Raw genomic sequence first — 12,883 nt, 5'->3', positions numbered from 1 at the left:
AACTATCTCATTAACACAAGCAAAATATTGATTATATAAATTCAGTTTTACAGAAAATAAATTATTTTTTTAATTCAACATCACAAAAATTGACCAATAAAATATCATCTTCAAAATATAAAGAAAATAAGTAACAGATGTATTTAATTGCAACACCTCAAACCATCTAATCTTGCAAAAGCTGTCAGTTTTTTTTTTAATATAGATGAAAAAAGAATACAAAGTAGACATCGAATAGAAAAATTCAACATTATAAAATATTTAACATATGCAATAGGATATAAATTATACATTTAAAATAAAAGTAAAAAAGACATATATAAAACAAAAATAATGTTTTTTTGGCTCTTACGTTTTTAGTTATTATTATTATTAATAACAGGGAAAGTCATCCAATAATTTTTAGCTTATTTTGTGCAACATACACAATTTTATTTTTTCGATTTTTTGTTATAAAAGAAAAAACTAAAAAATGAAATCATAATTTCGCAGGAATAGTTCGAGAAGAAACAAAAGGAATCTTACATTATGGTCTATCAATTAAATTCTAAGCCTAGAGCGCCCTATTTATAATCCACTACATCTCTTACATACGGTTGGTAATTACAGGTGACGAGAATTTAAGAGGTACGTGTATACTAATATTTACTTTAATTAATTCTTTTACAATAATACCATAATAATTACTGATGACAAGCTATTATAAAAACCGAAATGCGTGTCTAATTTCAATTTCTTTTTTACGTTTTATAAATATTTCTTGAGCATTTTCTTTATTATTTCTATCATAAATTATTATAAAAATAAGTTTCTACTCTTTATTTCTCCATAAATCAGTTGAAGAAAAAGTATATTTACATTTTTCATAACGGTGAAATATTTCATATAAAAACAACATATATAACTTCAACATTTTGAATGAAATGTGAATAAATCGAAGAGATATACATTGAATATCGAATCTGACAAAAAATATATATTTATGTATATATAACTTAGTAGATTTGATAAATAAAAATCTTAAGCGTGAAGTTTTAAAAGAAATAGTTAAGTATACTATTTTCTTTGGCTCGGTTATGATCATCTTAGATATGGTATCAGTGGCGCCATTTGTTACAGGTTGGCGGGAAATCCGTATGCTTTTTCTTTTCTCCTATTTTTTTTTTTCTTTTTATTTTAGATGATAACATCGTTTGGCTCTCTCTAAGCTCGTTTTTCTTATATGAACAGTTGAAAATCTTTTGTTAAGAACTATTCTTTTCACTCACTGTTATTATAGAAGATTTTTCTAAGTGTGTAGTCTAACAAGTATGATTTCATTTATTACCACCAAGGTATATTATGTTTCATCACGACCTCATCAATATTAAAAGACTAATATAACGTAGTCATTTCATTTTTATTTAATAAGACCAGTGTTGAAATAAAATGTATAAAATCATAGATCTAATAAAAAACCTTTTGATTAGTCGGAGGTGTAATTCTGGTAATGAGGAATTGGGATTGTTGGATAAATAAAAATTAATGGTAGTTTCAAATGTTATTATTATTATTTTTGTACTTTTTCAAATTTTAGAAAATCTAGTGATAAATTAAATAAAAATTACAAACCATGTTTAATTTAATATTACAGTAAAATAGTAAGCATAAGCGTTCAAGAACTGTTTACAAAATACAAAAATCAATAAAGACATAGACCTAAATATATTGGTTATTAAACAGTCATCATCGATATTTAATAATAGGTCTAGATGGTACAAATATAAAAATAAAATGTAAAACGTAAGACTGAGGTAACGTTAAAATGTTGGCAATATTCTGAGTTCTAACAACTGAGTGTTAGTTTTCAAAGTAAAACTGGACGATTTTGGTGCGTTATAGGATGGTGAATTTTTAGATTACTGATTATAACTTCTTAAACAAGAAGATAACTATCCATTCAATCCCCGTCGTGAATTATAAGCCATCATTTATTAGTCATTAGTAAGAGATAATAAAAAAATAAAAAAACAATATATAAACATCTAAAAGGATCTTTTTATGTTTTCTTTAAAAGAAAATCTGACTCCCTATTTGTTCAACAAAACAAAACAACAGAACAAAATGCAAATTCGCGCATCATTATTATGATGCGCGAATTGAACCTGGCATAGTATGCACGAATTTAAAATATTTTAATTTTGTCATTGTTTACATCTTGATCTGTTTTTAATAATATAATATACTGGGATTATTTCCCTTTATACTGCAGCTAACGAACATGATTTCCAACAAGAAAAAACCACTTTTCCTTGATCAGAAGACCGAACCTGTTTTAAATATATTGTGTAATAACTAGTAAAATTAATTTTTTCTTTTTTTTATTAATACCGTTTTTTTGTTTTTGTTTTTTTTTTTTAAGATGGGTGTTACGCAAATAATTAAAATTAAAAATAAAATATTTTTTTCTAAAATTAATAATAAATAAAAATAACTCGATTTTTGTACTTTGTTTTTTACTTGTTTAAATTTATTAGTTTTAAAACGCCCATCCCTATATTCATCCACCAGCGGTTTTCCGTACGAAAACTTGATTAGGATGTTGAATTTTATCGCACCGTAGCGATCAATTGCTTCCGAATGCAATTAATCGGTAATCGGTTGATTTCCCCGTTAAACAATTCTAGAACGACCAGATATTTTGTTTACAGAGGTGTGCCGGATTATCTAGCGCGCATGGTGCAAACTTGTCTCCATTGCAGAGAAGTAGTGGTTCCAACGGAGAAATATCGAGAGGGGTTCCTCGTGGAAAGGGGTGTCCCGCAGGGGTCGATTCTTTGGCTTCTGTTGTGATGGATCTTCTATGATGGACTCCTCAGGAAGGATTTGCCAGAGGGCGCCAGTTTAGTGGTCTATGCTGACGATTTAGCAGCAGTGATTACTGACCAACAAGACAGTAGATGGACTGTCTGCCAAAGCAGGAGATGTAATACTGCTGATTAAAGACCGGCTTTCAACCAAAGGCCTGGATCTGGCGGATGAAAAAATTGAGGCCATGGTAGCGAGTGGCAGAAGAACGCTCAGGCCGATCACAATATGTGTCAGGGATAGTAAACGGATATGGTCTACTAAATGATCAAATATTTAGGAGTCTGGTTAGACCAAAGTATGTGCTTCGGCCCACACATAAAGAACACCAGCGAGAACCGCCATAACTCTCTCCAGAGTAATGGCGAATACTGTAGGTCCTTGATGCCCTGGCTGTACACAGAAGTAGGAGAACACTGAATAAAGTCAAGCGGCATATGCTTGTGGCAGCATACTACAGAATGGTGTCGGCTGAGGCCATATTTGCGATATCCGGAATCCCTCCGATAAACTTGAAGATAGGGGGAGCTCTTGGAGAGAAGGAGAAGTACTCTAAAGACGGTTGCATGATGCGCCTTGTTGGAAAGGTGGAATTGAGCGGCAGGTGGCTGCTGGACCTACACACTGATTCCTGATATCAAGAAGTGGATCAACAGGTAACACGGTGAGATGGATTTGGACAACCGAGTTCTTAACCCGACATCAGTTGTTCAAGACCTATCGGGCAAAAATTAGAAGATTTGATAGCGATGTATGTCAATATTGTTGAGCTTCAGACACACCTGTGCATGTGATATTTAATTGTATCCGATAGGAGGAGGAGAGACGGCTCTGCTGCACCATCAGCGGGCCACTTGACGAGAGATGCATTGTGGAGCGGATGCTCCTCTTAGAGTCGAGTTGGAATGCTGCATACAAGATGTGTTACGACATTCTAAAAGTGAAGATGGCTGAAGGAGACCGGCATGGACGTTTCTCTGCATAAGGAGGATTCGTTAGACCGCTTGAGGGAGATGGGCAGCTTGGCAGCTGATGGTTGAGGGTTCCTACAGGGCCGCCTCTGTCAAAGAAGCTGTCGAGACTCCACTGAACTCGGACAGAAGACAACCATGATGTGGATGAATGTGTATGAGTGTGCAAGTGTGAGTGAAGCAAGTAAAGGATCGACTGAGGTCGAGCCTTACTGGTCGTTATTCTTTCGGGAAACAGGCTTTTAAATATATACTAAGCTGCGTGAGGCTTTGGACTACTTAAGTTTCTGCCTCTATAATGGAAGAGGCTTGTTCAAGTCTAGCTGTTAAGGCAACTACGATCTTTAGTCTTGTCGTGTGTTGCGTTTGGGTAATGGGTTGCCTGGTGGCCGGGGTTGGGATCATTGTGTTGTCCCTTCTGTACGGCTTGGATTCTCTTCTCCTGATGTCTGGTGACGTGGCAGGTGGCATGTTCCAAGTGATGCCGAAAGGTTTGTGTCGGGCATGTCGCTAACAGGAGGGGTTTTTTAGTCGGTCCTGGTTTGATCGACCCGGGTCGATTTGGCTGGAACCCGACATAACCACATACGGGCGCGTTGTGGTGTCTGCGAGCAGATTTTTTGGCTTCATCGTACGTAAAACACCCCAAACAAATCTTTGTTCGCTTCGTTATCGTTCTTGTTGAACGCCTTTTCAATCAACACGAATCGTAGGAATTGATCGATCCAGTCGAGCCTCATCCTCTTGTAGCGGTTTTCACCTGTCATAGTTAAAATTCCAGAAAATCCAAACGTTTGACCAAATCCAAACTAGGAATGGCAAAATTGAACAAAAGTTGGCTGCTTTTATAAGCTATCTTTTTACGACATTATCGTATTTTCCTTTTTCCCTTTTTAAGATGTAACTAGATTTCTTATAAAAATGTAAGTGATAAAGATGTTTACTGTATCTCATGTATTTTGCAGAGCCGTCTGATGTGTACACCCGATCACCGAAAGTGACTCCTGTGCAACCGACCATCGGATGGATATAAATATGTTTCGACAGGATGTGCGTGGTTGTCGGATCTCGGGTATAAATAATCGTTAGTAACCCGTACCGTCGTCATTCCAACGCCTGCGAGAATACATGCTTCAAAGTACAAAGGCCTAGATGATGCGACCTATGACCAATTGTAACAGAGACCTTTTTCATATTGAAACTTATGATTAAACACTCATGCACTAGCGCATGCACGCACGCACACGCGCAAACGTATTGGTTTTTTGTTTTTCACAAAAGAAGATGATGTATTGGGCATACTTTCTTTTCAGTGGAAATGCAAAACGAAGAAATGGAGAAACTTTCAAGGCATGTCTACTGGTGAAAATAATGAAAAAGGTCATATAAACATAGGTCTGAAAACGCTTTGTTTTCGAGTTACGGCTAGCGAAAGTTTTCCCTGATTTCAGCTCTTCTAAAAAAAGAAAATACGGCTTCTTGTTCATCCACTCCCGACACTCGACCACACATATTTAATCTGATAGTACTTTTGTTTATTGAGTCTTTATTCCTGAAAGACTTCTCAATAAACAGATGTTTTGTAATACGGTACTTAAATATAATTTTTACTTAGTAGATAAAATGTAGTAGGTCTTTTAATAACTATTAACCATAGCTCAAAATTTTCTTTAATCTAACTTATTACTACTGATTATTTATGTTCAACTCATCTAGCAAATTCATTTTACGAGAAATATCATTATTTTCTCGTCATATGACCTTATATGAAGTATTATTTTCCCAGTTCTATAGAATGTGAATCAAGCAGGCCTAAGTGGTCATGGAGAGTTTAGGCGAATTCATTTTTACCTTGTTATATTTTTAAATGTTTTAAAAATGTAATGAATTCCTCTAAATTGGAAAACTAGCCTATGTCTATTGTGTAAATTCATTATATTGTAAAGAAATAAATTCATCTCGATAAGTTGCCTCTCAGGTTTATATATATATATATATATATATATATATATATATATATATGATACTCTTACAACACATTTATACTTTATAGAAAAAAAAAATTAAATTTTATTTAATATTTAATTTTATTATATTTATATTTTTTCCCCCCAAATGTGTATGTTAGAATCTGTTCAAACTTATGAACTATAAGCATCTCCAAGCAGTCAAATGAGTGTGATAAGTCTTCTAGAGACTCACACCAACTATTCCTTAGATGTGTCATTAATTGAACATCAGCCACCTGTTTCCATTGCCTTGTGTTCAAATCTGTATAACAATAACCTACTTTTACTAAGATTTTAACTTCATAACATTCGACTTTGAAAATCAACTGTTAAACAGCTGATTTATGATGATGATTTTACCACTACACCATCTCATTAGGTTATTTCTATATTTATTTATTAATGGCATACACCAATTCACAAAAATAATATATATATATATATCTCACAAGTCCAAGATGTATTTAAAAAAAACAATTAATTATTTAGAAGACCAGATACAGTAAATAATAACAGGATAACCATCAGCTCAATCTGATAATATAAAAAGTGCCAGTAACAAAATAACATACAATAACAAAATGCCAACAAGAGTAAGTAACAACTGTAGGCCTATAAAGATATAATAACTATAAGGTTATAAAAGTAATATAATCTTAATGAAGTTATCAATAACAAATTAGCAATAGATCCACAATTCAAAATAATAAAAGGAAAGACATGTAACAATGATGACCCAAATAAACAATAATAATAATACGATAAGCAAACTCACAACAAAACATAGATGAGTGCAATCTGTAACAACAATAAATTAGCTGTAAGTAAACAAATTCACAATGAAAGCAGGGCATGGTAACACACTACGAAGATTTAAATATTCTTTTCAGGAGATAGTGCTATCATGAAAGAAGTTATGGAGTGGAGAAACCAAGTTGCTGAGTCAGTGAAGTTGTGGAATAGTACCATGCAACTCATGACTAGTAGAACACACATGATGGCTGAACAGGTGTGATGAACAAGTCCAGCATGGAATTCCGATATCAAGCAGTTAAAGACAGTCCACCTTGCCGATCAGAACTCTATGGAGAAACATAACATCATGCCTCTTCAGCAATGGCTCCAACTCCATGATCTTCCTCACAGCACCCAGTGGCATGAACCGGTATTCACAGCCAAACGCAACCCCAACAACATTCTGGAAATCAGAATGTTGTCCTCATTCAGAGGATTCTGTCTTGAATCCTCTGGAGGTGCTGGATGTGTCCAAACTGATGAGGCGATCAACCAACACTCCCAAACTCCAGAACTGATTTGACAGGAGTAACATAAAACATCCTCATCGCCTCCGCACTCAGACCTCCTCTTGGACATTTTAATGAGAAAACCGAGAGCTCAAGTAGCTCTGCTAGTAATAGCATCAAATAGGGGATCAAATTTTGTTTCAAATATAAATTAAAAATATATTTACATAGGTTTAAATATTGTATATTTTGGTTTATATTTATAAATGTAATTAATTTTTTGAATATATTCATTTTTATCATTATTACAAACTTCCAAAATCTCTATTCTAACAAATGGTCATCTGCATTAGATATGAACCTTTTTGTTTTTGTAAGCTGTGTAATGTTCTGTACATCTTTTTCTAAATATGTTGGTGTTACAATAAGATATTGCATTAAATTTTGTATACTTCTCTTAAATAACCTCTATTATTTTTATTATTTAAATATTTTACAATGCGATTATTTGGTTTATATACTTTTTTATATGAATTTTATCTTGTACATTATTAATTTTTTTCTATTATTTTTGTGCAATTGTATTTTAGATATAGCTATTATTAATCTTTTGTGTTATTTTCCTGTTGCTGAATTTTAGTAAAATTATCATGTTATCTTTATTCTGTTATTTAAACCTTTTTTCTATAATTATATCATCAAAAATATTAAATATTGCTATTTGTTTTTCATTTAAAAAAATTTTTTTTTTATCATTTTTGTATAATTTATTAGCTCTAAATGTCACATTTTTATATATATATATCAAATTTTTGTGACCATGGGTTATGAGAATTTAAATGTTGGGATATGACTAAAATATCATCTACGTATATTATCCACAATATTTGATGTGTACTTCTATTTAATGTACCAAGAACTATTTTATTTTCAAACTCTTGTATAAACACTGCAGACATAATGGCAGATGTAAGTGATCCAATTGGTAAGCCTTCTGTTTATGAATAACAATTATTCTCATATTCAAATTTTGAGGACAAATATTTATTTTAATAGTAGTTAATGTATTGATGTATTCTGGGGTTTCACTTTTTTTTTATTATTTTTATTGTTTTGTCAATTGGTATATTAGAATACATGTTAGTGATATCATAAATTAATTTTTTTTTGTTAAAATTAACTAACAGAATTTAGTTTATTTATGACTTTGTAACCATTTTCACTTCCTTGTACCAAGTAAAAGAAGTATTGTAATCATGAAAAATGTTGGTTTTCAAATTTAAACGGAAATATCCATTTTAACAAATCCTGAATCCATTTTGACTAGTTTCAGCAAAATCCAAAACATTTGGATTTTGCAACTTTTTCTTAACTGCAGTAATAAGCCCTCACTGAGAGCTTTTCAATGATATATCATAAGTGGTACTTACTTTCATTTTTAATTAATGAACAATTTTGATCGTACAAGGAGAAGGCACATCAGTTCAAATTCAACATCATTTCCTTTTTTTTAAATTTAAATATATTTTATTAACAATTATTTTGCATTTTTTTACAATTAACCTGTGATCGTAAAAATATGTTTATAATAAATAATAATTAAACAATAAAAAAAAATATATATATGAAAAACAATTCTAAGTTATTAGTGAAATAAAATTTGATGTACTTTTAAAAATGTGTATATGTAATTTAATAAGTGTACAAGGATGTCTGAAAGTGATGTCTTGAAGTCTGGTGTCCACATCAGGTTTTCTATTTCATTTTTAAAGCTATTTTAAGTATTCTACGTATGAAATATGCAAAATTTAAAAATTGTTGCATTAAAATTTAAATTTCATGCAAATTTGAGAAAAATTGAAGAATTTCACGCAAATTTGTGAAAAATTAAAAAAATTCTTGCAAATTTGATAAAATCAGATTTTCTCGCAATTTGATAAAAATGAGGAAATACTTATAAATTTAACAAAAATTACAGATTTTCTTGAAATTTTACGAAAAATTAAAGAAACTCACAAATTTGAGAAAAATTAATGACAATTTTTTTATTTATTTTGAAGACAAATATTTATTAATAACAGTAGTAAAGTATTGATGTATTCTGGGGTTTCATTTATTTTTTATTATTTCTATTGTTTTGTCAAATGGTATATTAGGATACATGTTAGTGATATCATAAATTACCATTTTTTTGTTAAAATTAACTTTAATAAAATTTAGTTTATTTATGACTTTGTAACCAAATAACCATTTCTTTTATAACCATTTCATTTGTAACCATTTCTCTCAAATTTGAGAAATGTTAAAGAATTTCTCTGAAATCAGAGAACACTTAGCGAGTATTTCTCACAAATTTGAGAATTAAAGATTTTCAAGGCTATTTTCTAAAAATTAAAGAATTTCTCAACAATTTGAGAAATGAGAAAAATAATAATTTCACTCAAATTTTAGAAAAATTGAAGAATTCATCACAAATTTATGAAAAATTAAAGAATCGTTCACAAATCTGAGAGATATTGACAATTTCTCACAATTGCAAAAAATTAAAAGAATTTCAACCAAATATGAGAAAAGGTTTCTCAAACCTAATCTATCTATCAAACCTAAACCTATCTTCTCACTAATTTTAGAAAAAGTTAAGAATTTTTCGCAAATTCGAGAATAAGTAAGTAATTTCTCACAAATTTGAGAAAAAAATTAATATTTTAATTTTAACAGATCATTAAAAAAATAGATTTACAGAACATTACACAACTTACAATAACAATAAAAGAAGTTATTATCTAATGTAGCTCACCATTTGTAAAATGCAGTTATATTATTACTGACTGCAAAAAATAATTTACAGATTTTGGAAGTTTGTAATAATGATAAAAAAATTGATATATTCAAGAAATATTACATTTATAAATATAAATAAAAATATAAAATGATAAACCACCAAATTCGATTCAAAGAAACTAGTAAATTTAATAAAAAATAAAAAAAAATTTAATGGTTGGCAATAATGATAATACAAAGGAAAATATGATGTTTTAAATATTACATCATTCCAACACTGGACAGCAGAATTTAAAAATTTTTCATATTTTCAGTATATTTTAGTAATCTTCCATAATAAATTTCAAAATTTTCATAAAAGAAGTGATTTCAACAAATTTACACATTATCAATACTTTTTAATATAATTATAGAATTTAATAGCAACTGAAGTAAGTGATCCTGCGAAATCAATTCTTGGTATTAATTTGTTAAGTTTAACTTTTATTGTGTTTTGATGGTTTATATTTCTTTTAATTTTTATATATACATATATATATTAGATTAGATCATCTATATTATCTACAGAATCCAACCAATATAAAAAAATGGTTTTGTTATAATGATTTTTGTTACAATGCAGAAAAATAAATATTGTATGTTTGGTTATAAACAGAAACAAATTCTTTTATTTGAGAAAAAAAGACAATATACAATTTACTGTAACAATAATTTATTTCCTTCTTTTATTTTTTCCACCTTTCATACCCTTTTTTACAGAGTTTTGATATCTATTATCTTTCTTCATGCGTGGATCAACAACTTTATATCTTCCTTTGATACCAGCTGGTCTAGATATTCTAGCACCAGTTGAATGTTTCTTAGCTACAACATATGTTACTTCTGGTTTCTTTATATCTTTTGCTTTTTTATACAGCCTGAAATAGAAAAAAAAAAACATCTTAATATATTTAAAATATTTAGCAAAAAATTGCAACTAAAATTAAAGAAGAAACAATAAAACAATTATATTTTCAACAAACCCTATCCTTGGAAATACTTTGGAGTATGGTGATGGTGAATAAAATTAACTGAATATTGGAAAATTAACTGGATGTTCTTCATACATATTTACAACCAAAAATTTTAATTTATTACAGTTTTATATATATATTATTAACCTATTATAATATAATATCTAAATCTATTTAGAATATAATTATATATATATTATATATTGTAAAAAAGAAAGTATAAATCTCTTACAATCATTTGTTCTCAATGTTATGTGCCATCAGACACAGGTAGGTAGTTTTAAAAAATGGCATAGTCATTCCTTAAAATACAAGCACACCATGCCTGTGAGATTATCAACAAGCACAAAGGGCCTATGAGATTATCCTTCAAGAAGACCACACCATACATTAAACAAAAAAGTGCGTTGGAAATGACTAGTAGCAGTCTCATGGGGATTTTCTTCTGCCCAAGTGTGAGAGTTTCAATAATTTACAATATCATTTCTTATAAAACAGGATTCATTAGTTATTAATATTAAGAAATCAGAATGATGTTCACATTTTCTAATTAAACATCGACAATTTCATCCATTTATCAAAATCAAGTGGTAATAACGCTTGTACAAGTGTTGTATAGAATGGGTATGGGTATAATTGTTGCTCCTGTAATGTTTGCCACACTTGATTGTAACAATGTAACTTGATTTGTAACTTGATGTAACTTGATTGAAAGCAATGTAAAATTCCGGTGCTTGAGGTGGTAAAATTGTACCACATTCAATAATGCTTCTTCAGTGTTGGCATTTCTCACAAAACATTCACGACCAGCATTGAATCAGTGTGATTTAAGAATAACTGTTTCTCGAACTTGCCTCCCCAAAGCCTAAAATGTTTTACGATCCGGTACTCTTTGATCTGGATTTTTTCCTGGTATTCAAGCACAGCAGCCATTCCATTTTTATTTACTTTACTATAAATTAACAACATATCTGTCAACTCTCCTAATAAAAACAAATTTGTAGTATCACCCCCCATTGTGAATGACTGACTGAATAACATCATAAACACTGCTCAATTGAATACTCAGAAATTTATAATAAATAATTATCATAAAAAAATAAATTTATAAATTGTAAAATTTTTACTTAATTTTACTTAATTTATTCCCAATTATGAATTTTGTAGTTGAATTACGTTACTATTGTTTTTTACATTTTACAAGCAGTAAGAAATGCAAACTTATGTTTCTGCTCATATATATCAATGTCCAACTAATAAACCTACTATTTATTATCAGTAGACAATATAGAAATAAACTATAATAATAAACAGTACTTATTAACACCATAAAACAAATATTGAAAAAAAAAATTATGGAACAAAACAGCAAATCCATTTAATGTTCTTATAATCATTACTTTTATAAAAGTATTTTTAGTACATTAAAAATTTGAAAAGATATTAGGTTCTCACCAGTGTTCAACAATCAAGTGTCTCCATCAATATAGATAAAAAATAAGTTTCCCAACTACTAAATTAAACACTTTTTAAAACTACTGTTTCTAATATTCTAATTTTGTAACCGGTTTCCAGATGTTGCTAGGCTAGAGCCCATTACTTTGGTCTTACTAAAAAAATCTTTTATATTTACAAAGAGTAAGAAATTCTCCTTTATTCTAGTTTCTATGTTTCTTTAGTTGACCTTACACACACAAAGTTTCAATTATTGTTTTTATTAATTTATAAATGCCTGGATTTAAAATTTGACAGATTTAAATAAGAGGTAAACCTATGTTATGCAGTCACACTGAAAGATATCTTTACCTTTTATAGTTACATAAAAGTTATTTGAAAAAGATTTTGTAATTTCCTTAATTCCTAACAACCACAGTTAAAATTTTTGCATTTTTTCAAGTTAGCAGGTCAAGACTGATGATGACTATTTAACAAACAAAATCTAGGTTTACATTTAAGTAAAATGTTTTGCAAATAGTTTTGAACCTAACTAAAATTGTTTTCCAACTTATTTCAATTAC

At 29.8% G+C, this 12,883-nt stretch overlaps 1 protein-coding gene across 1 annotated transcript in view; it reads right to left on the bottom strand.

Annotated features, from left to right (window-relative positions):
- Nucleotides 1-10,544: 10,544 nt before the first annotated feature.
- Nucleotides 10,545-12,883, bottom strand: part of LOC142323930 (pre-rRNA 2'-O-ribose RNA methyltransferase FTSJ3) — a 54,327-nt gene continuing 51,988 nt past the window's right edge. The window contains exon 15 of the mRNA XM_075364302.1: nucleotides 10,545-10,769. Coding sequence (XP_075220417.1) covers nucleotides 10,565-10,769 — 205 coding nt within the window. The 3' untranslated portion in view covers nucleotides 10,545-10,564. The remainder of the gene's footprint in view (nucleotides 10,770-12,883) is intronic.

Source organism: Lycorma delicatula, chromosome 4, assembly GCF_047948215.1.
Source record: "Lycorma delicatula isolate Av1 chromosome 4, ASM4794821v1, whole genome shotgun sequence".
NCBI lineage: Eukaryota > Metazoa > Arthropoda > Insecta > Hemiptera > Fulgoridae > Lycorma > Lycorma delicatula.
This window is presented reverse-complemented; position numbering and strand designations above follow the sequence as displayed.